At 41.9% G+C, this 25,254-nt stretch overlaps 1 protein-coding gene across 3 annotated transcripts in view; it reads right to left on the minus strand.

Annotated features, from left to right (window-relative positions):
* PLEKHG1 (pleckstrin homology and RhoGEF domain containing G1) overlaps positions 1 to 25,254 on the minus strand; it is a 218,751-nt gene that overhangs the window by 115,945 nt on the left and 77,552 nt on the right. The window contains exon 1 of one of the 3 annotated variants that reach the window (XM_046669949.1): positions 9,124 to 9,303. The exons of the other annotated variants lie outside the window; for them this stretch is intronic. Within the exon in view, the coding sequence (XP_046525905.1) occupies positions 9,124 to 9,241 (118 nt within the window). The 5' untranslated portion in view covers positions 9,242 to 9,303. Of the gene's footprint in view, positions 1 to 9,123; positions 9,304 to 25,254 lie in introns of those variants that run through there. 3 annotated transcript variants of the gene reach the window in all.

Raw genomic sequence — 25,254 nt, forward strand, 5'->3', positions numbered from 1 at the left:
CTAAACTCTTCCTCATCACAATCTTGATTTATAGCCAGGGCTTTTGACACGATGTTAGGCTGATAACCAGCTTTCTGTACACTGTGCATAACTTGCGTAAAGAGTGCCCCAGGTTCACTTGACTGGTTGTGAAAGAGGCCAAGAAAATGATAAATTAACATTTTTTAAGGTGAAGCTTCTGAATTTGTTATCTGAATGCTTCCCTCTTCCCCTTGCTGCCTGACTACTGTGCCTTAATTTAGTACACTTGGTCACTCTGTGGATATTTTCACAAAAAATTGCCCTCCATTCATTTTGTTTCAAGAAAACATTGACAACCAGATACAGCTCATCTTAGAAACTTTAGGGTCAAACCTCTGGAAAATGACAATAACGAACACTTGAGCTCTCATGTTTATTAGGCACTGTCTCATTCAGTCCTCATAAGACTCTGATTATCCCCATTTCAAGAATGGACAATGTGAGGCTTAGGCAAGCGATATAACAAGTCCCAAGTCACGCAACTGGTAAGCACAAGAGTCAGGATTCTATCCAGATCTGCTTCCTCTGCTGCGGGTGTTCTTAAACACTGCCCTGTACTTGAAAACTTCAAGGAAAGAGGAATCAGCAGTTTTCTCTATACAGAAGAAATACTTTCTGCAGTCTAGGATCCTACTCTGTAGAAGAGAGATATTTCTAGTGCCATTTTCTGCCCCCTTATCTCAAACTAAGACCAACTAAAGGCAACTAAGTATCTAAAAACCAAGGACAATGTGCTGTATTTGCAGCTTTTAACAAGTCTTGCAAAATTATCAAATATGAAAGATTACACTTGGAAAAACATCAAGCTAAACTCAAGTTCTGGAAGCATAAGGCATTGAATAACCTCTCTGTAAAGAAAATGGAAACAGGATCGATTTCCAAGTAGGACAGATATTGTTCTCCGGAATGCAAACTTGCTGCTGAATCTCACCATGGAGCGAAAGGCTTGTAAACTTCTGAAAAAATAAGGTTTACATGGAAACGAAAACACAACAGGAACTCCAATGCAGAGAGCAACAGATGCTACGTGTCTTCCCAATTCTCTTAAAAGCTGTTGTTGGCTATCAAAATGTCAACGTAGGAATAGTAAAATCCAATGATGCTAGTAGTCCGGGGGAAATGCTTACGCTGAAGTTTTTAAACTTTGGTTTTGCAAAAATTTACTAGTGTAGAAGATTGATAGAAGATGACCTATACGGATAAGGCAGCTCCAGTTACTAGGAATAACTAGAATACATCTAAAAGATGGGAGTCACGCAGTCATGAGGACCACCTACTAATAACTAATAATGATAGCTAACACTTATTGAGTCCTTACTGTGTACTAGGTACCATTTTTAAACTTAAAAAAAAATTAACTCATTTAATTCTCACGACAACCCTAAAAGGTAGATTACTACCATCCCTCTTTTGCACTTGAGAAAAATGAGGCACTGAGAGATGAAGCAACTCTCAAAGTTATATAACTAGTGAGTGGTATTTGAACCAGTCCAACTCTGGGCCTCAAACTCTCCTCTGCCTGCTACAGTGACTCTCTGGAGCAGAGTCCTGCCTACAGACACGGACCGTCCTGCATAACTGAACCGATAGTGCATAGAAAACAGGAAGTTCTGCCGTGTTCCTTTCGCAAAGGCTCTTATAAACTAGACTTGTGATGCCTCCCTCTGAATGATTCACAGCCCAGTTAGAGATGACAGCCCCAGGTAAACCATCAGAACCACGAAGCAAGATGCAGATGGGGGAAGCAATAACTACATACAGAGCAATACTGGTTTGGCGGGGAAGAACTTCTAAACTCTTGTATGATAGGGCCTCCATTTTCTTGAAGTGTTATTTCAATTTTTACCATTTACCCTGCCTCTCAAGCTAGTCACAAGCTCCCTGAAATCTTGACCTGGGCCACTTGGCTCTGTGCAAAGGAGAAGCTCTACAGAAGCTGTTGCATGACTTCCATGTGCTCTGGATGCCTCCCACAGAGCCTGAGCACCGAGCTGGCACTTCATGGAAGTGATGCATGAAGATGTGAGGACAGAGGGGGTGAGAAGGCAGCCAAACATTCGCGAACAAAGCCATGGCGGTTGTGAAGAGATGGAACTCATGGGGAGTGGTTGGTCTGAACCAAGGAACTGTGCTGGAGTGTGACCAAACAGAGTCGTTACTGATGCGGGACCTCAGTCTACCCGGGGGACTTCAGAGATTATTCCATAGGCAATTTGGATCACTGGCTGATGACACAGGGGAGGAAGGAATCTGCCAAGGGCTTTGTTTGCTGACACAAGAGCTTCCAATTCCCAGAGTTAGAATGATCAGAGAGAGAGAAGCCAAAAGTCGAGAAGCAATTTCCAGGAAAGGGGGAGACAGCGATTAAGTCACACATTTTGTTTATTTATTTTTAACATGCTGAATTGTAGGCTGCCAGTATACAAATACATACATCCTTACACTACTCTGTCAAAGCAGATAGAAACAGAAAGACTGACAGAGAGACAGTGAACCACACGAATCCATCTCTGGGCCTTAGGCCGGTGAGCTCTGGAGAAGCTTCCACAAGTTTCCACCACTCCTTTTTCAGAAGGACTCAGGTCCCAAGCCCAGAGTGAGGAAGAATAATCAGGCAGAGAAGGCCCTGTGCAGTGGAGCACAGAGATGGGAGCAGGCGGTTGGAGCTGACAATGCTTAGGATTGAATCGGCTTGTAAAATCATTATTACTTGTGTGAACCAGGGTCAGTTGCTGAACTGCTTTGGGTCTTAGTTGCCTCATGTGTAAAATGGGGACAATTTAGCACTTGCTACAGATTGTGGAGAGGATGAAATGAGATAAAGCGTATAAAGCATTTAGCCACATGTCCCCGTACATAGACTTTCTAACTTGGGTTTTCTTAGATTCTGTATTTGTCTATTGGGCATCCATTAACTATAGGACCAAACTAACAGCCCAAGTTGTTGGCATCTCCCCTGTGATCCAGAGCCCACAGTCTGAATCACCTCCTTATCTAATGCTCATGCACCAAACCAATATTTCCCCTGCCCTACTCACCCCAGGGCCAGGTACCAGACAGCCCCTAGGCCCCAAGCCCTGCTGGAATCACTCACACTAGCCAATCCTAAGCTGCTTGCCCTGCCCTGCCCTGCCTTGCATGAGCAACCCCATGGAAATCCCAATAACAGCTCAGTCTAGGCTTTCCTCTCACTCCTTTCTGCCTCCTTGATCCACACTGGTACTTCTCCACGCGGCCCTGCGTGGCATGCCATGCCCCACCTCTTGGGAAACATAAGTAATAAAAATCTTTCAGTGGCCTTAGTCTCTTCGTGTTGTCACTCAGTCATCTCAATAAATTAAAATCCCATGGGTACAATCATTGACATAACAGAGCTAACAAACAATAGCCATAATGACTTTTAACTAGGTCATAAAATAGAATCAGTTAAGTTTACGCCTCTTCTATCCATCCTTTCTCTCTATCTTTACGGTCACTTTCATAGTTATTTTTTTTTTAAAGATTTTATTTTATTTCCTTTTTGTCCCCAAAGTCCCCAGTACATAGTTGTATATTCTTCGTTGTGGGTCCTTCTAGTTGTGGCATGTGGGACGCTGCCTCAGCGTGGTTTGATGAGCAGTGCCATGTCCGCGCCCAGGATTCGAACCAACGAAACACTGGGCCGCCTGCAATGGAGCGCGCGAACTTAACCACTCGGCCACAGGGCCAGCCCCTCATAGTTTTGGCCTGAATCACTGCAATGATCTCTTTACTATATCTTGCTAAATTCATCTCCTTTCTCCTCAAACCATCTTTTCACATAGCTATCTTCTAAAACTCAGGATGTAGGTTACCCTCTTCCAGGAAAGCTTGATACAGTTCTCTATGGCCAACAGATCAAGTCCAAGCTTCTTACCTTGGCACTCAGGTCTTCGAGGGTCTGGCCCAGAACTGCAGCCATACTGGACAAGTCAGCATTCCCCAAAACCAAAACACCCTTTGCTTTCCGTATCTCTGTGCCTTTTTCATACTAGTGCCTGCCTCGGATGCTCTTCCCACTGTTCTCTAAACACAGAAATCACCGAGGCACTAAGGGCCTCTGAATTTGCTTACAGGCTATAATTGTCCCTGACAATGAACTAAATTAATTAACTGAATTAATTTCAAGTCTTCAGTTTGACTTAGTAGAACCTTCATGACTTAAAAAAGTCTGAAAGTGTAACAAGAGCAAATACTTACTTTCTATTAGCCCTAAATGCAGAGTGGAAATCATCTTCAATGGCTGGGAAGGCACAATTCAAGTCCTACTTACCTGCAAAACTCGATACTGTCTCTTAAAATTAATCATTTCTTCCTCCAATATCCGTTTAGCACTTATTTAATTCTATCTATTCATATTATATTCATTGTATGTCTTTACATTCGTTTTCTCTGGATCACAAACACTTTTCTGAGGTCAAGGATAAGCCTTAGACAGATCTTAAAAGTTGTCACCATGAGGGAAGAAATTCTGTAACTATGTATGGTGATGGACGTTAACTAGACTTATTGTGGTGATCATTTTGCAATATATGCAAATATTGAATCATTATGTTGCACACCTGAAACTAATATATGTCACATGTCAATTATACGTCAATTAAAAAAAAGGATAAGTCTTATTGACTCTTTTATCATTCCAGTTTGCCCACTTGTCTTACACACAGCAGCTGCTTGGTGAATATTTATTGAATCATGAGCCCTGTGATTATTCTAATTAAAATAAGGGGCTCTTATCAAATAGTAATTACATGGTTAGTTATGGGGAAATATGGGAAAAGGGTTATAAAAGTCATGTAAGCTGAGTAAAATTAGTATAGGTCAGAGTGTAAGAGTCTATTAAATTCCACCAGAAAACAGTGACTGATGTAGTTAATTATTTTAAAGCATTACTGTCATATTTAGTCATTACCATTAATTATAAAATGGGATTAATATTAATTTTGGTTTACAAAGATAAAATACTTTTAGTTTATAAACACATCATACACCAAGCTGTGATGTGCAACTTCTCAGTGTTCATTTTGCCCATGTTTGAAGAGGCCATATATGGGGTAAGGTTAAAAATTCCAGTTGGGGGGCCGGCCTGGTGGTGTAGCAGTTAAGTTCGCACGTTCCGCTTTGGCGGCCTGGGGTTCGCTGGTTCCGATCCCGGGTGTGGACGTGGAACCGCTTGGCAAGCCATGCTGTGGCAGGCGTCCCACATATAAAATAGAGGAAGATGGACACAGATGTTAGCTCAGGGCTGGTCTTCCTCAGCAAAAAAGAGGAGGATTGGCAGCAGATGTTAGCTCAGGGCTAATCTTCCTTAAGAGAAAAAAGGAAAAGAAAAAATTCCAGTTGGGATTTACAGAAGCCCACACAGGCTCCTTGAGACTGCTCCCAGTCCTAAAGAAGGAAATGGGCCATGTCTTGGTTGGACAGGAAACCAGCTCCATCCCGGGTCCCTGTTCCTTCAAGTCTAGGCTAGAACTGAATAAGGAAATCAGGTTTGAGTAGAACTCAGGCATATTCTCTTTAACGGTGATCTGAAACTTGTCTCAGGTCCCCCACAAATATTTGGTGGTTCGCTGACTTCATCACCTGACTTTTCTCCCAGCATAATTGTTGAAAAAGAAGCTTGGCTGAGATTTACAGCTCCCTGTTCTCTCTAGGTGGGTGGCTGGGCTTGGGGAAGAAAGAGAACCATTCCAGTGACACAAGGAGAAGCTGTTCCCAGCAGACAAATGAAGGAAAGGGTGGTTGAGAAAGAATCTTAAAAATGACTCAAAGATGATTACAGGCTGTCACTGGGAAATGAGGAAGGAAGGGCTTTCTTTTCGACTACAGGGTGTACAGCTCCTCAGTCAGAAATTATTATTTTATATTTAAGCCAATGGTAATCTGTATGCCTTTGAAATGGGAAAAGCAATAATAACTTAAGTACGTGGTGCCACTGACGAAGCATCAAGATAGATTACACAGACTAGATATGAAAGCAGGCTCCTCACGTTAGAACACCTTGCATTTCATGTTTCTGAAGTCACTGCTATCAAGTAGTCGTTGAGCGTCTGCTCTGCGTAGAACCCTGGGCATGGTGGAGTTAGGGAGTATCAAGCCACAGAGCCCTAACTAGACTCATCATCTAGGTAGGAGGAACGACCACAGGGAAAGTGAACCACAGCTGCCGCACATACTAAGCTGAAAATGAGCGACACAACCAAGCCTTCTGTGTGTTCACAGGAGCATCACTGAAGGAGAAGAGAATTTCTGAAATAGCACACGCCCCAAAATGAACGTGAGTCCGCTCCACAAAGCAAATAAGTTCATTGCAAGTCACAATTTGCAGATGCTGTTCTTGACTCGATTTTGAGAAAGTGGGCGGGGCAACCATCTATAGCAAAGATATCCTTCGATGATTTGCGAGGCCTAATCAAGGGCTTTATTTTGCATTCTGCATCCTTTCTCTCACATCACTGCTTTTGAAAATAGTCAAAGCACAATAAGAGGCTGTTTTCAGGATGCTGAATGGTGGGCTGCCCATGTATATAACAAATACATGCATCCTTTATTTGGACAGAACTGGAGGAAACATAGTTACATTTTATATTTAAGGATGAAAACTGTGAATCACCCCATCCACCTTTGCTTCAGTTTCCTTACTCCGGTGAGGTGTAAAAGGGCTTCTTGAAGATGTAGCAGCTTCTGTTTCAGCCTGACTGCTCCCAGTTCCTGAGCCCAGCACTGAGAAAGAATAACCAGGTAGCAGGGCCCAGAGCGGCTATGAGTTGGAAAGACTTGTCTCAAGTCACACTGCTTAGCAGCTAGAACATTTCAATTACCCTCAATAAACAACACCGCCAAATATTCACTAAAGGCAGCTTTAGTCCCATGTCACAGGGAAATATTTATAGATTATGTAAAATATGTCCTTTTGATATTTAGTGATTAAAACAAGTGCAACTATAAATTTTTATGTCAAAAGAAAATATCTGTGCTCCAGAGAATAAAGAACTAAGGCATAAAGATGATCTTCTTTTTTATTTAAGATCTCTTTCCTGGCACTTAAAAGTAAAACCTTAAAAACCATTCATCTGTCCATCTCAGGAGAAATTTGTTGAATAAGTACTCTAGGCCAGGACCTGGACTAGGCATTAGGGACAAAAAAAATTCTTAAAAAGATTAATCTATGGCTCCTGCCTTTAAAGGATTAACTGAAAACAAATACCTTCTTAAGACTCTCTTCCTACTTTAAATAACTTACATATAAAAATACAGGTAGTCTGAAAAATACCCAAAAATACCTTCATGACAAGGTTAGAAATTAAGGTATATTTAAGGGAGGGAGAATAAAACAGAAGAGAATTAAGACACTATCCTGCCAGCCATAGAAAGGAATGAGGCTCTGGTACAACCTATGGATCAATCTAGAAAACATTATGTTAAATGAAATAAGCCAGATACAAAGGGACAAAGACTGTATGACTCTACTTATATGAAATATCTAGAATAGGCAAATTGATGGAGACAGAAAGTAGATTAGAGGTTACGAAAGGTGAGGGCAGGGGAAAATGGGGAGTTATTGCTTAATGGGTACAGAGTTTCTGTGTGGGGTGATGAAGAAGTTTTGGAAAAAGATAGGGATGGTCACATAAAATTCTGAGTGTAATTAGTGCCGCTGAAGTGTACACTTAAAAATGGTTAACAGGACACATTTTATCTTATTTGTATTTTACCACAACTTAAAAAAATGAATATGTAATAAACCAGAACCCACTGAATTGGACCCTTTAAATGGGTGAATTGTATGGCATATAAACTATATCTCAATAAAACTGTTAAAAAACCCACCATCCCTTACATGTTAGCATATTACTTTGTCATCCTGTAAAGCTCTGAATATTGTTAAATAAATGTTCCAGGAGCAGAACTGGGTGACCAATGTTTAAAATACTATGATTCATACTTCTCCCTGAATGCCTAGGTTTTATAAATAATCACGAATCTTTTTGGCAGTTTAGAACACAGGAGCGCCTTCGAGCTTTGGCATATCTGGTTATGTAACTAATTTACTATCTTGCAATGAATACCTATCAAACCGTTTTCAAAATAATCTCTTGGCTTGATCCTTCTTGAGTACACTCAGCCTGAAAAGCATGGCTGGAAAGTACCGTCAGAACAAAACAAATGACAACATTTAGCTTTGACACCTCTCGAGAGCAAGTTACCTATAGATGAGAGCAGGCCAGTATCTAGAAAAATGCCTGGCACATGTTGGCTTTCCATACATATTTGTTGATATGAAAGAACAGTTGCATCTACTGCTTAGGAAACTGTCAGGGCTCTGGGTCAGATAAAAGCATTTTGAGGAGCAGCGGGCCAGCTCAGAAAGCCCCTGGGAGCTGACGATTTCTGGGCTCATCCTTGCTTCCTCTGCTGGCTCTGCGCTTCTCCCACAGGCCAATCATCAGCAAGACCAAAGCGTTCCCTTCTAATAAGTACCATTAAGCAGTCCAAGGTCTAGACAAAACAGAATGAGGTCATCAGGTATGGCAGAAAGTATTCCATTTCAATGAAAATTTGTTTCACAAAAGGCCACAGTAACCTCTTGAACGAAGCGAACAGGACAGCTGCATTTCGATCCCTAGTTCTACTGTTGCCTGAAAACAACAGTAACAAAACAGAAAATGAAAATAATTAACGGCGAAACCCAGAAGCTAACTCCTTCTACCGTTTCTCACATCAGAGATAAAGTAATATGATTTAGACTAGAATTTGCCGAAAGCTGGTAAACCTTTTCTATCCCACAGTCAGATACAAATAACAGAACAAGGATTACACCTTAAAAGAACAGCTTTTGAAGGAAAAGGTGGGAATAATGATCTTTTACCGTGTGGCTACTGAAGGTACCCATGTCTTTGACTAGGCAAGGAGGAAATAAAGCTCGTGGAAGTGAGTTAGCCATAATTATAATAATCTGAGGGGAAAAAAGCTCTAGATTTGTCAATTCTATTTGAAGGAGGGGAAGAACTTGTAAGCTCATTCTCACCCGCCTGAACCCTTTCAAAAAAGTTATACAGTCACAGCAAAGGGTCACAAACATACCCCGAATCCGAATTCCACCTTGGCTCTGTGGAAGAAGCAGCTTGGATTCGGCCCTTCGAGGAGAGCTTCGATTTCTCCAGCCCCTGACCAGAGCCCCCACCATCGTTGCTGACAGCATGCTCCCCAGGCAGCCGTGGCCCCGCTGGGCGACGCGGAGGGGGAGCCCTGTCAGGCTGCCACCGTCAGAAGAATCATGTCCACCTGGGATGAGGTGCTACACCCAAGGCAGACAGGTCCGGGCGGTTCCACCCGCCCTCGTCCTCCACCCACATTCTCATCCTTTCTTGTTAGCCCTCTCTCAGGAGGCCCAGGGAAAGTCTGAGAAGCAGACGAGAAAAAGCAGACAGCAGCAGAAATAAAAATGACGATATGAAGAGTCAAAAATAGCAGAGGATGGTCAATATCACAGGAGTGCCAATCTCCTTTAGAGAAGAGCTTTTTCTTTTGATTCTACATTTTTCACTTCAAGAAGTCAAGTCTAATTTTTCAACATTTCAAAATGACTGCATGTATGGGAGTGGGCTGGGGCATGTACCTATGTCTCTATTTCTCTTTTCCCAGCCTATTTTACCTCCTAAATTGGAACAGCTTTTGGGCCACTGTTTTTCCAAAGAGAATCATTCTTCTGGATAAACAGGATTTGTTGACAATATATGAAAAGTATTTCTAATGCTCTGAGTGTTCACAAAATTCAGCTTTTGTGGGTGACAAAAGTTAATTAAGGGATTTAATAAAAATTTACAATCATGTAAACTGTCAAAGGTTCTTAAAAATGAATTGATTCCAAGGGCCTAATTCTCTCCTCTCTCCTGCTGAGCTGGTTGGAGTTGCCTCATAGGGAGTAGGTGGGACCTGAGCCTCAGTCATATAGTATATTGCTCACACGTGCCCCCTAATGGTCAGATGCCAGGTGCACATTGGTTAAAGACCAATGATTGCATTAAAGCTAGGGGAGGGGCAAGTGGTAGAAAGTTCTAGAATCCCTTGGTTATCTCTCTATGCAACATTCATTCAGCCTGGGTAGTACTAGGATTGAATTAACTGTAGGTAGCCTGAGAGGTTATGGTGTTATTTACTGTCCTTATGACATTTATAGATTACACAGATGGAATGATCCATACCTGATTTCACTCTTTTTCTCCCTTCTCCAGTTATACTTTATTTAACAAGATTGAAGTTGTTTTTGCAGGAGGCAGGCAAATTCCCCAAATCTCTCCAAATTCATCACTTTTTTTTTTAAAGCCTACAGTTTACTAAAAAGTAGCAGTTTTGAGGATACACACTTTACATTTAGTTGAAATTTTCCTCCTTTGCTCATTATTTTGATATTTCCAAAATTTAGAAAAACTTTAGTATCATCGCAGATGGAGGGAAAATAGAAAGGAAGGATGGGAATTTGAAGTGGTACGAAAGTAGGAAGCTGCTGGCTCTACGCCCTCTGCATCCCAACCTCAGGGCATCCAGGCACAGTGTGCCATCATGGGGGGCAGCATTGGCTGAGAGCTTCAAGCCCCATTCCTCCTGGCAGTGTGAAGGAGAGGGGGTTCCCTGTGCCATGGGCAGCTCCTGCCACTGGGCTGAGCTGGGCTCTTATGGGCTTCGCGGAGAGCTGCTCAGGGACAATGCTATCTGCCCTTTAGGGAAAAAGGCAAAGAGGTCTTCAATGGTCTCTCAGTCCCTGTGACCCTGAGAGTCACAAAGAAAGGCTGAACCTGCCTTCTGCTGGGGACGCTCCCTGTGGGAGTGGGGAGGCATCGGGGGGACAGCAGGGCAGCCAGGCACTCGAGCCTGGGATCTGGTCTCCGCTGGGAGGTGAGGGATTAAGCAGGGGTCTTGAGGATGGTCCAGGGTCACAGTCAGGGGACAGAATCAGGATGCGGGAACACGGTGTATGCCTTTACTTTGAATCATCTCTCTTAGGAACCCTGTGTCCAACTGCAGGAAATTGACTGGACCAGGGATGAGGCATGGCAGAGATTCCAGGAGAATCTGCTGGTCTCTTCTCCACCCTAGACCCCTCGGAATCCCCACATTTCACTTGCATGTGATTTGGTAAGGCAGCTGCTTCCTGTCCCTTCCACCCGACAAAGAATGGCTCCATCTTTGCTTCCGATGTCTCAGGCCCCAGAGACTCAAAGCTCAGGCTTCCCAGCATCAAGCACTCTGTTGTGCTTAGTTGGCTGGTTGTAGCAGGTGGACGCTCAGTCTCCAAGGTTTTCCCTCCAAGGTTTTCCCAACAGGAAGCTGAGCAATGGCCATGACTGCTGTGGGAAACGTGGTCAGGAAGAGGAAGAAGGGTAATGTCCTGCCTGTGCAGGTCAACCCCACCCTTCCCAATTCATCCACATACACTTCCTCCAGCAGACCCACCATCGGCCGAGCGCACTCTTCCACCAGGACACAAAGGGAAACAGCTTAACCGAGAGCACATGAGGTCATCTCCCCCCAAATCAGTTTATTATAAGACACCCTCCCCCTCCACTCATGAAAAGGGACCCACTGAGGAAGGAAACACACTTTTTCTTTAGACAGGATATCTAGAAAACCAGCATCACGCAGAAGGCTTTTTACAGGCCAACAGGGCTGACAACAAACTTCAGTTCACAGATGTTTGCTTCCGATTTCCTATGGTGACTATGAGTTACCAACTATTCTGTGAATTTCATAAACACAAATACTGTCCCCATTCACCCTTTGGAAAGGGGAGGGCCGAATCGGGCCACTTGCTTCTTCGGAATCTCTTAGGACCTGTCATGGTTCTGGGCACCTGGCAAACGCTGATTGTACAAAGGCATGTCGAGCTGTAATGATGTGGTTGTCAGCTGTTAAAAGGTGCATGAAGCCATCAGAACTAAGTATGACTTCCATCTCTGTAACAAATATGACCTCCTACTCTTACTTCGGGAAGGAGCTGTTGGGGTGGAGGGTGGGGCTGTGTGCGGGGGATTTCCTCTCCACTCCTGATACTTTCTTCCCTCCGGGTGGGGTTCCAGGAGCTCCTGGTCTCTCTTCGACCCCTCGCACAGACTTTGCCAGGAGGCGGGAACCAGGAATCAGGTCGGTGAGTGGAGAAGGGAAAACTGGGCAGGTGTAATCTAGCCCCTCTCTTTGGCTGGTCTGGCAGAGAGCTGCTCACAGGAGGCACATGTGTTGCTCTACTTCTCAATGCCATGAGGGTGACATACGCAAAATCCTCTCCTGTATGGGGAGGGCTGTTGAGAGCATGGAAAAGCTTCTGATTCTGAGTTTAGCATTAGGATGCCCACCTGCCCACAGATATAAGGCACGATCTCCAATGTCAGCTTTATCACTGATGAAGGTAAGAGGTTAGTCTTACTCCTTTGTTTCAAATTCTCAAATTGGTTCAGAATCTGAGTGGGAGGAGAGGGTCTTTACTGCCCATGAGCAGTGGACTGGCTCACGGACGTGGCGTTTGGGGAACAAAATAAGTCCTGAGGACTGATGCTGCTGGAAGATGCCATACTAAGTGTGGGCCATTCATGTTGATTCGGCGATTTACAGCAAACTCTTTTGTGCCACAGTTAGCTTTCACGGGCATGCAGCTGGTGCTTTTGGTGACTTAGTGAGCAGCTTTAAGGCTTCTCCACGTACAACTTTTGCTTTGCCAGCTGATTCAGCTTAGATGACTTTGCCCACAAGTGAGAGGCTCATTCCAGAGTGTCAGACCTCTGAGCATCAGGCCATCACAAGCAGCACTCAGGTCTCACCCCCTAAGCAGATGGCTGGTAGGCCTCAGCAAGTGCAGGTCAGCCCAACACCAGGGGCCATTAGGAGGCAGGTCACCACCGCTTGCCCTTGACCTACACAGGTGCAGCATTTCTGAAGCAGGTGTATTGAGGCAAAGAGTCAACAATAGGAAAAGGAGAGTCTTTGTATGTACAGGCCTTTTAGACATCAAGCATGGAACAATACTGCCAGGCAGCAAACTCTGAATGCACTGCCAAGGAGGCTGTGCCTTCAGATGATTATTGCCAGGCCCATCCAGACAGCTGCTCCGAATTCCATTCTGCATCTGAGGCCAAGAGGAAATTGAGGAGGGGCAAAATTTGGATTTAGGTGGCTCATCCCCAGGTTGGAGAGTCTCCCCAACTACAGGGCCTCAAGTTGACCCTAGAGCTCTTGGTTCTCTCACTCAGGTACCACTGAGACTCTGCTCTGGACTTGGCAATGGTCTTTGGATCAAAGTTTTGCATTTAGGGAATATAGCTGTGCACAGCTACCTGCTCCGGGGGATGGGAAATGAAAACCTGTTTTCTAAATTTGGAGGGCGTGGAGCCATTTCTCTTTGCATAGTTCTCAACATGAAGAACGTGGAGGAAATTCTAGAAAGCTTTTAAAAAAAGAAAATGAAAAGAAATGATGATGCTCTACCATTATTTCTTTCCTCCAAGTGATAACCACAACCCAGGCTAAACTGTTCCGAAGTGGATGCTGCACAGAACTCAACCAGGCATACACTGGCTCCTATCCACCGTATTGACAGTCCTCAGCGCTGTAGTGCTCACACAGGGGGAAAATATCAACACATGCATGGTTTCTGCTAGTATAAATTAATCCCTGAAAACTTACTTGTAAATTCATATAGAATTTGGATTCACTCAGACACAAGCAGATCTTGCTGTCCAGAGATGTTTATTAATCGCCAAAGGTATCTCTTCTCTATCTGCCTACGGGGGGGAAAATGTGCTCCAACCTGCCCATCGAAGAAGACTTTCCTGGATTCTCCCTGTGTCCAATTCCTCCAGCAGCAGCTCTTCTCTTCAAGGGTAAAAATCACAAGTGGGCTATCTGTACTCACCATCTTCATCTCTTCCCCAACTCACTCCAATCTAGTTTTCCCCTCACCTTCCCCAACCGTCAAAACAGCCTTGTAGGATGATGGTGTTTAATCCAAGAGGTATTTATCAGCCTCTTTCTCATATAACTTCTTGGCAGTGTCTGGCACTTGGGGCCTCTCCCTTCTTCTTGAAGCACTGTTTTCTCTTGGGGACCATATTATCTTGGTTTTCCTCCTACTTATAATGACATTCCTTTTCAGTCTTTGCAAGACCATCCAATGACTCATTTCGATCTTTGGCCCAAACATCTGAGCACCAGCCCAGTGTATCCAAGTGACTATTTGATACCTCAAACTTTGAGATTTCACAGGAAACTGAAACGTAATATACCCAAAATGAAACGTGATCTTCCTCCCAAACCTGGTTCTCCTTCAGTGAATGCCACCATTTTCGTGGATATACCAGCCACAAATTTTGGAGCCATCCTTTCCACCTTCACCCCAGATATTCGAATGCTTACCACCTCCAGTCATTTTTCTTTTTTTGCTTTTTCTCCCCAAACCCCCCTCCCCCAGGACATAGTTGTATATTTTAGTTGTGGGTCCTTCGAGTTGTGGCATGTGGGACGCCGCCTCAACGTGGTCTGACGAGCGGTGCCATGTCCGCGCCCAGGATCCGAACCAGCAAAACCCTAGGCCGCCAAAGCAGAGTGCGAGAACTTAACCACTCGGCCACCGGGCTGGCCCCTCATTTTTATTTTTAACTCCCTTTCAAAGGTCACTAACTTTTCTCCATCTCTGCCCTGGTCATCTTCAACTGTACTAGTATAATATTCTCTTAAACCTTCCCCGGAGGACTCAGGACTATTACACCACAAACTTTTCAAATTGTAAATCTGATGCCACCTCACCCTTACATCAACTGAAAATTCTTCCATGCCTTTTCAATTCTTTGAGGACAATGAGCAAATCTTTAACATGTTCTCCAATGCCTCACACGTGCCCGTCCTGCCTCCTTGCTGACTTACTGGCCTTCTCTCTGGGGCCACTCCAGACTCAACACTCTTCTCTAAGTTTTTCCAGGGAGTCATGGTCTCTCCACATTGCTCTTCTGCCATGAACAACCTGCCACCCCAGCTATGGCTAATCGGCCAGATCTCAGTTCAGTCACCACCTCCTCAAGGCAATGCCTATGTTTTTTCTTTCTAGCATTTATAATTTGCAATGAATATTTGGTTTATAGTCATCCCCCCCACTTAGTCTACTCTGTAATATTGACGAAGGTGGGGGGCCATGTGTTTTTGGTCTACAGGAAATCCCAGAGCCCGGAACAGTGCCTGGCACATAGTACATACTCAGTGAATACTTGTTGAATGAATGAAGAATAACTATGGTGCCCTGAGGACTCTGGAATAATTAGTGTGCATGAGATTTCTATCGTGGCTGTGGTAATTTTTTAAAACATGCTATCATTATAATTAGATACTAAGTTCTGTGAAGAAAGCAGCCCATAATTATAAATCGTTCCCATGGGAAAATATGGTCTACTTTATAAAACCTACTTTATTTGATGGATTCTTCAAAGAGAGCATGTGGTGAAAGTAGGCTGCCCATATTTATCTTCTATTTTGATTTAAGAGTCACATAATTGAGAACGATATTAGCTGTGGGTTTTTATATATGGCCTTTGTTATGTTGAGGGACTTTCCTTCTATATGCATTTTATTTAGAGCTTCTATCATAAATGGATGATGTATCTTGTCAAACGCTTTCTCTGCATCTATTGAGATGATCATGTGATTTTTAGTATTCATTTTGTTAATGTGGTGTATCACATTGATTGATTTCCGGATGTTGAACCATCTCTGCATGCCTGGAATAAATTCCACTTGATCATGGTGTATGATCTTTTTAATGTATTGTTGTATTTGATTTGCTAGTATTCTGTTGAGGATTTTTGCATCAATGTTCATTAGTGATATTGGCGTGCAATTTTTTTTGTTTGTGATGTCCTTGTCTGGTTTTGGAATCAGGGTGATGGTGGCCTCATAGAATGAGTTAGGAAGCTTACCCTCTCTTCAATTTTTTGGAAGAGTTTGAGAAGGATAGGGATTAAATCTTCTTTAAATGTTTGGTAGAATTCACCAGGGAAGCCGTCTGGTCCTGGACTTTTACTTTTTGGGAGGTTTTTGTTTATTGTTTTGATCTCCCTACTGGTGACTGGTTTGATCTCCTTACTGGTGACGGGTCTATTCAAATTCTCTATTTCTTCTTGAATCAGTTTTGGAAGGTTGTATGACTCTAAGAATTTATCCATTTCTTCTAGATTATCCAATTTGTTGGTGTATAGCTTTTCATAGTATTCTCTTATAATCTTTTGTATCTCTGAGGTGTCTGTTGTAATTTCTCCTCTTTCACTTCTGATTTTATTTATTTGAGGCTTCTCTCTTCTTTTCTTGGTGAGTCTAGCTAAAGGTTTGTCAATTTTGTTTATCTTTTGAAAGAACTAGCTCTTGGTTTCATTGGCTTTTTTCTATTTTTTTTTTTTAGTCTCTATTTCATTTATTTCTGCTCTGATTTTTATTATTTCCTTCCTTCTACTGACTTTGGGCTTTGTTGGTTATTTTTCCAGTTCTAGGAAAAACTGAAAGCTATCCCTCTAAGAACAGGAAGCAGACAAGGATGCCCACTCTGACCACTCTTATTTAACATAGCATTGCAAGTCTTAACCAGAGCAATCAGGCAAGAAAAAGAAATAAAAGGGATCCAAATTGGAAAGGAAGAAATGGAACTGTCACTATATGCAGATGATGTGATTTTATCTATAGAAGACCCTAAAGAATCCACTAAAAAACTTTTAGAAATAATAAATGAATACAGTAAAGTGGCAGGATACAAAACTAACATACAGGGGCCAGCTCAGTGGTATAGTGGTTAAGTTTGCACGATCCGCTTTGGCAGCCTGGGGTTTGAGGGTTCGGATTCTGGGCACGAACCTAGCCATGCTGTGGCAGTGTCCCACGTACAAAATACGGGAAAATTGCCACAGATGTTAGCTCAGGGACAATCTTCCTTAAGCAAAAAAAGGAAGATTGGCAACAGACATTAGCTTAGGACCAATCTTCCTCACTAAAAATAAATAAATAAACAAAATCAACATACAAAAATCAGTTGTGTTTCCATACACTAGCTACTTTGTTGTTAGTGTATAGAAACACAACTGATAGTAGCAGAAAGAGAAATTAAGAATATAATCCCATTTACAACTGCAACGACAAGAATAAAATACCTAGGAATAAACTTAACCAAAGAGGTGAAAGATCTGTACACCGAGAACTATAAAACATTGTTGAAAGAAATTGAAGAAGACACAAAGAAATGGAAAGATATTCCATGCTCTTGGATTGGAAGAATTAACATAGTTAAAATGTCCATACTTCCTAAGCAATCTACAGATTCAATGCAATCCTGATCAAAGTTCCAACAACATTTTTCACAGAAATAGAACAAAGAATCCTAAAATTTATATGGAACAACGAAAGATCCTGGATAGCCAAAGGAATCCTGAGAAAAAAGAACAAAGCTGGAGGCATCACACTCCCTGATTTCAAAATATACTACAAAGCCATAGTAACCAAAACAGCATGGTACTGGCACAAAAACAGACACACAGATCAATGGAACAGACTCAAGAGCCCAGGAATAAAGCCACATATCTCTGGACAGCTAATTTTCGACAAGGGAGCCAAGAACATACAATGGAGAAAGGAGAGTCTCTTCAATAAATGGTGTTGGGAAAACTAGACAGCCACACGCAAAAGAATGAAAGCAGACCATATCATACACCATACAAAAAAAATTAACTCAAAATGGATTAAAGATTTGAATGTGAGACCTGAAACCATGAAACTTCTAAAAGAAAACATAGGCAGTACACTCTTCGACATCGGTCTTAGCAGCATATTTTCAAGTACCATGTCTGATTAGGCAAGGAAAGCAACAGGAAAAATAAACAAATGGGACTACATCAAACTAAAAAGTTTCTGCACAGCAAAGGAAACCATCAACGAAAGGAAAAGACAACCTAACAACTGAGAGAAGATATTTGCAAACCATCTATGAGATAAGGGGTTAATATCCAAAATATACAAAGAACTCATACATCTCAACAACAAAACAACTAATAACCCAATTAAAAAATGGGCAAAAGATCTGAACAGATATTTTTCCAAAGAAGATATACAGATGGCCAACAGGCACATGAAAGGACATTCAACATCATTAACCATCAGGGAAATGCAAATCAAAACTACAATGAGATATCACTTCATTCCTATCAGAATGGCTAAAATTAACAAGACAGGAAATAACAAGTGTTGGAGAGGATGTGGAGAGAAGGGAACCTTCGTACACTGCTGGTGGGAGTGCAAAGTGGTGCAGCCACTATGGAAAACAGTATAGAGATTTCTCAAAAAATTGGGAATAGAACTACCATATAATCCAGCTATTCCACGCTGGGTATTTATGCAAAGAACACGAAAACATGATTGTGTAAAGATACTTGCACCCCTATGTTCATTGCAGCGTTATTCACAATAGCCAGGACTTGGAAGCAACCTAGATGCCCCTCAAGGGACGAATGGATAAGGAAGATATGGTACATATACACAATGGAATACTACTCAGCCATAAGAAACGATGAAATCCGGCCATTTGTGACAACACAGACAGACCTTCAGGGTATTATGCCGGGCGAAGTAAGTCAGGGGAGGAAGTCAAATACTGTATGATCTCACTCATAAGTAGAAGATAAAAACCACCACAATCACATAGAGACAGAGATTGGATTGGTGGTTGCCAGAGGGGAAGGGGGAGGAGGGAGGGGGTGCAGAGGCACATGTGAGGTGATGGATTGTAATTAGTCTTTGGGTGGCGAACATAAGAAAAATTTTTTTAAAAAAATGAGTCACATCATCTGTGCCCCCAGAAATTCTATCTTTTATCACCGAACATAGCCAGAAAGCTGAAGAAATTTAACAAATGACTAAACATCTCTCTGCAGCTTAGTATTCATTATAAGATTAAAATCTAGGTGAAATATATTAAAAACTGTTAAACTTGCACTTTATGAAAAACACAGCAACTCAAAGTAAAAGAAAGCAATGGGGCTTCCCATGCCAAACCCTTGACAGACCGTAAGAAGGATTCCCACATTTACTTTCTCCTCCACGTCAAAGTAAGGCAAGGCTCCACGGCTGTGCCACCTTCAGTTACAGATGCAATTTAACAAGAATTTAACATACTGATTTTGAAAAAATTATTCATTGATATTTTTGTCCTTTCATTTTTTCAGGGATTTATTATCTATCTTCTCAGAAATAAAAGGTAATGTGTTTAGACTGATTTCCACTTTTCAATGTTTAGTATTTAGAGATATCAGGATTTAAAAACTGCAATATCAATGTTAACCATTATGATAAAACCCAGGTTTTCTAACCATATTTAAAAGGCACCTAGAAATGCTTTGTCTTTACTTTACATACTCAGTCATTCGCTCATGGATGGTTAGAACAGATTCCCAAGAAAACCTCAACCTTTGGCAGTTGGAAATTACCAACTGCTTTAGCAAAACCTTTGTTATTTGAAATTCCACCCTGAAACCTGAACCCCATAAAATCGTACAACTCTTTATTAGATTGGTGCAGAACCTTAAACCAAAGAATGTGCCAACATTTTTCTCTCTTTTTAAAGGACTAAAAAGAGTGGATTAATTACAAGGCGCTGATTGACCTGGATTAGTCGTTATCCCCGTCTGAACAAAATTAATTCCTACCACTTACATCAATTAGATTGGGTCAAGATGGGTAATTCAGGCTGAACCTAATATAAAAACTTGTTTACCAAGGCATCTGAAGTTAATATGGATTATTTCTGCTGTGGAATAATTCTTGTTTATACATGGGGATTTATTAATGGCATAAGGAGGTAGATTTTTCTATGGCCACTTTATAAAACTATTAGGGCTTGTTCAGGCACTGCTGAAATTAGGTTTTCATTCAGAACCGTTTGAAATCATCTGACTAGCACAAGTGGGGAAATATATTCATCTTTTTTGACACATTTTGTCTTCAAGTATCAGATATTACTCATACCAACATTTAAGGGGTCACAAATGCTATTTACATTAAAGACAAGGGAAGATGTTGAAAAGACCTTATGAGGCTTCCCTCTTCACTCTTGCTGAAAATACTCGATATCAGACTCTTTAATTAATAACAGTTGGCTAACTGGATTTTCTAGCTAGTGGAGTTTGGGCAATCTCGGAGAGGAGTACCTTTAACCAGGTCACCTCCTTGTAGTGACCTCCCTTCCACCTCCCAATCGTCTAAACCTCTCCCTTGATGCCATTGGAGGCATCTCCCTCACCCCCTTCCTCTCCTGCTGTGGTCGTTGAAGGCTCCAGAATCTGGCAGTCCCAGAAATCTGTTTCTTGTTTCTGCAGACAGCAAGGAAGTAAGCATAGAAATACAATTCTTATACATAATTTTAAATGGTTGTAGCTACTAATACAGTATAAAAGATAGTATTTCCATTAAGCATAGTAGGGATTAAGCAAGCTAATAGGTTTTGCCCAAAGTTAAATGGAAAACAGACTATTCAGACATCAGGCGTCAGAATTTAGCATTTCTAAAGAAGTTAGAAATAGACAGGGTGATATATGAGTTGAGTCCAGAATTAAAAACAGGGATAAATAGGAGTTGGCCAGCCTGGAGTTGCACGATGGGGTGGGAAGCGGGTATAGGCAGCGCCATGTGCAACGACCCATGGTCCCTATTTGGGGGAACCAGAAGCAAAGCAGTAAGGCAGAAACTATGGGGGGGGGGGGTGTGCGTGTGTGTGGGCAGGTGTTGTAAGAAGGGGGAGAAACAAGAGACAAGACTATCCTGGTAAGCAGGAACCAGGCTACAAAGGAGCTTATATATCTTAACAAAGAGTTTGACTTTCTCTTGAAGCAATGAGAAGATTCTGAAAATCAAGGAGTGCCACGATTTGATCTATGTTTTGAAAAGAAGACTCTCCATGACGCTGGAAAACAGCGGAAGTAAGAATGCAAGTAGGCAGATAACGACTAGCTAGGAAAGAGCTGATGGTAGCCTGGATAATGGCAGCTGAAGTGAGGATGCGCATGGCTGGGGAACTGATTAGACGGGGCGGGGCGGGGTGTGGAGGAGAAGGAGGTGGTGGGGGGCTGGCTAAGGCCTGTGATGTAGGCTCTTGGGGGCCGGTGTGCCATTCACTCACTGGGAGAGGAGTAGAAGAGCAGAGGAGTTTTGGTTGTGGGCTGGTGGGTGACTCAGGAAAATAATGACTTCCCCATCGTTAGACATTTAGGCCACCACTAGTATTTTTTCCCTATTATAATCAATCTTTTGAAAACATTTTTGAACACGCGCTATTTTAGTGCCTTTGAATTGCACTAGATACCCCTTCAGATTAGAATTTATCTCCACTTCTATAGCTTCTAACACTGCAGTTGCTCAATAAATGCCTGCCTCACGACATCCTTGGGGTAAATTGCCAGGGAGAGCACTGCAGGCTTAAAGAGTCAGACTTTAATAATTCTTATCATATACTGCCAGGTTTTCTCCAAAAAGATCAAATCAATTTACATTGTCAACAAGAATGCATGAGTATATCCCTTTTCCCTAAAACCTTTCCAGTGATGATATTTTGATATTTGATATTTATTCACTTGGTTGGTGTAAAATGTTTTCATTTTAAAATTTATTTAAGTTGAAAATATCTTCAGATTTGGTTTTTTATTTGTTTTCTTTGGGTAAAATAGTTGGCTGTCTCCTTGGACCGCTTATCCAATTCAAGTTGACATTGAACTCAGATTTATATAAACTCATATGTATGTATTATCAAGTCTCTAATTTCTGCTATGCATATTCTCTCATTTTGTTGCTTTCATCCCATTTTAGCTTTAAAAGGTTTTATATTTTATATAAATATGTTTGTGCATCTTTCCCTTTTCAGTATTTTTCCCTTCAACAAAATTTTCTTGACAACTACAATTTTGGTGCTGATATGATGTAGTCTACACAGAAATCAAAATATAATGATGTACACCTGAAATTTATATAATGTTATAAACCAATGCTACCTCAATAAAAAAACAATTAAATAAACAGGAAAAAAGTAAAAACATGCTGCCCTAATTTTCTATTTTGAGACTCTACTAAGACAGTCAATTTGATGTCTCACCTCACTATTGTCAATTTAATAAACTGCACTTTGCTTGGTCAACAACAAATTTTTCTCCTTTATAGCTGAAACTGCTACTCCAAATCTATCCTTTTTTTTTTTTTGAGGAAGATTAGCCGTGAGCTAACTACTGCCAATCTTCCTCTTTTTGCTGAGGAAGACTGGCCCTGAGCTAACATCCATGCCCATCATCCTCTATTTTATACGTGGGATGCCGCCACAGCATGGCTTTTGGCAAGTGGTGCCATATCTGCACCCGGGATCCGAAATGGCGAACCCTGGGCTGCTGAGAAGCAGAACGTGTGAACTTAACCACTGTGCCACCGGGCCGGTCCCAAATCTATCCTTCTTTAATTCAATGGAAGTTCATTAAGGTATATACATTTTTTATGGTATGTGGTCTGAATATTAGATATTTTTTCTTTTGCATTTTATCTTGTGGTTAGGAACTGTATCTTTACTAATTTTTTACTCAATTCATCTATATTTTATAGGCATTGTGTCATGATATTTGTAAGAAATATTTACATAGGTTTATTTTTGCTATTTCATTTTATCGGCTTAGATTTAAAAAATCCTCGTGCTTATTCTTCCACTAAGAAAAAATAAGTTTTATCATTAAAGACAAGAGGCCAAAATAAAACTTCTTAGGAAGGGGGTAAAAGACTCAAGATCCTTAAATATATTAAAAATATGAAAAAGTGAAAGACGAGGCTGCAGGGGTAGGAACGCCCTTCTCGCAACCCCCCACCCCAGCCTGGAAAGCAAGAGAGAAAGAACATGAAAAGGAGCAAGAACGTAGGTGCCCCTCTATGTTCATCAACTAATGAACAGATAAAGAAGATGTGGAATACTATTCAGTCATAAAAAAAGACAAAATAGTGCCATTTGTGACAACATGGATGGACCTTGAGGGTATGATGCTAACCAAAATAAGTCAGATGGAGAAAGAACAAATACTGTATGATTTCACTCATATGTGGAAGATAAACAAACACATACATAAGGAGAAGAGCGTGGTGGTTACCAGAGGGGAAGGGGGTGGGGGGAGAGTGAAAGAGGTAAAGGGACACATATGTATGGTGACGGATGGAAACTAGACAATTGGTGGTGATACAGAAGCCAAAATATAATGATGTACACCTAAAATTTACACAGTGTTATAAACCAATGTGACCTCAATAAAATAATTTTTAAAAAAAGAGCAGGGACACAGGAGCGTATGTGAGAAAATGCACCAGAGACAGTGCATGCTCTTTGGTGTCCGACAGATCCAGGTGTGAGTCCTGAGTCTGCCATTTAGGAGCTATGTGACCTTAGGCGAGCTCCCAACCGTGTCATGGAGCGTGGACTGAAGGGACAAGAAGGAACACAGGAAGACCAGTCAACAGCTGTCATCACAGGGTGGTACAGCAAGAACGATAAAGTATATGCAGTGCACTCGGCCCGCACTGCCTGCTGGCACATGGCAGCCCCAAAGTGGTGTCCATGCCTATTAAATATTTCTCAGCGAGGCCACTTCATCAATTCATCCGAAAGTTTTGAGTTTACCACTGCATTTTCAAAGAGGAAACAGCTCCCAACTTGTGCGTACCTTTTTTAGGAAATGCATGAGGTGTAACCTGGCATCATGCAATCTGAAATAAAAGTGAACCCCGGGCGCCATAAACGTAGTTCTGCAAAAGCGTGGAACAGCTTGCCCTTGGCCGGCTCTCTGCTCCTCGTCGACGTGGCTCTCCTTCTCACACGAGCTTACATAACCCTCTGGTAGCAAGTTGATTCCAACAAGCCAGGGGGAAGAGAGTCCTCTGAGGTCATTTGTTCTGTCATGATTATTCGAGTAAAACAGCAATTATCCAAATTCCTCAAAAGATGAGACGTTCTGCCTAACTGAACTTTCTGGTCACTTCAGGGTTAACAATAAAACCTTCTTTCAAACCTCGTTAAATTTTTTTTAATTTTTTGTAAACTGGGTCATACAGGGTCCCACCTCTCTAAGTAAGTACGGTGTCCAAACTCTAATCTAACCTTCCTCTGAAGGCTGGGACCCTTGCTCCGCCTCAGGGTCAACTCAGTGAACGGGGAGCATCACACAGAGTCCCTTCTCTCCAGAAGGAAAACCTGGGTTTAATGAAGACTGAGAGGATGACATACTTCAGAACGGTTATCTTTTTCCCTTAAATAAATCCCTTATGCCTAAGTGCCTTGTGTGGGTGGTGGAAAGGGAGGGTTCGATTTTCTTCTAGAAACTGAGTTTAGAAAAAAAATAGTCCACTAAGAACTTTGGCCTATGTAAATATTACTCGACTCCAGGTGTATATAATGCCTAAGTGAAGAGTCCACTGCCCTGAGAAGTGCTCTTAATATATCTCAGCATCTACAGACAGGAAGAACATCCACTTTGTCTACCACACTCCTCATCTACAACACTTAGGGATCCTTCAATGACTAGAAGCGTTGGCGGGTGGTGGTGGTGGGGTGCATTGAATTAGCTATAACTCTGCGGAGGTCACACATTACACAGAATGGTCAAAAATATTGCAGCAGTAGACAGATGCGCATATGCTTACAGATAAAAGGACGTTTTACGAGAATGAAGCTTACCTTGAAAGTGTTTTTGGAACTTGTAGTCATGATGATTTGCCCTTTTAAAGAGGATGCTAAAGGTTAATTTTCCATGGCGTAAGGACTGCAGACCAACGCCAAAATTCTCTTCCCAGACCTAAATTATATAATCCGAAACAGAGCATTCGCACCGCACATCAAATAGTCTCGATTTCTGGCAGACTACGAAAAAAGCCAGTTCCAGTGTTTGAAGTAGACATTTGTTTATATAATGCAACCAACCCTGGCTGCCAAACACAATAATTAAATGCTTTAACAAGTGAGAAATCTTGCCAGAATATGTAATTTGAGGGGGAAAATAAGCAGAGAGTTGATATGTAGCAGAAAATGCTGAATTATTTATTTCACGCAACTCAGAAGCCCACACTCATGCCGTGGTTCTACCTGCAGAAATACTAAAAGAAAATGGGGAGCGTCAGAAGAAGCTAGTTATTTTATTT

The sequence above is a fragment of the Equus quagga genome, chromosome 8 (genome assembly GCF_021613505.1).
Source record: "Equus quagga isolate Etosha38 chromosome 8, UCLA_HA_Equagga_1.0, whole genome shotgun sequence".
NCBI classification, from domain to species: domain Eukaryota; kingdom Metazoa; phylum Chordata; class Mammalia; order Perissodactyla; family Equidae; genus Equus; species Equus quagga.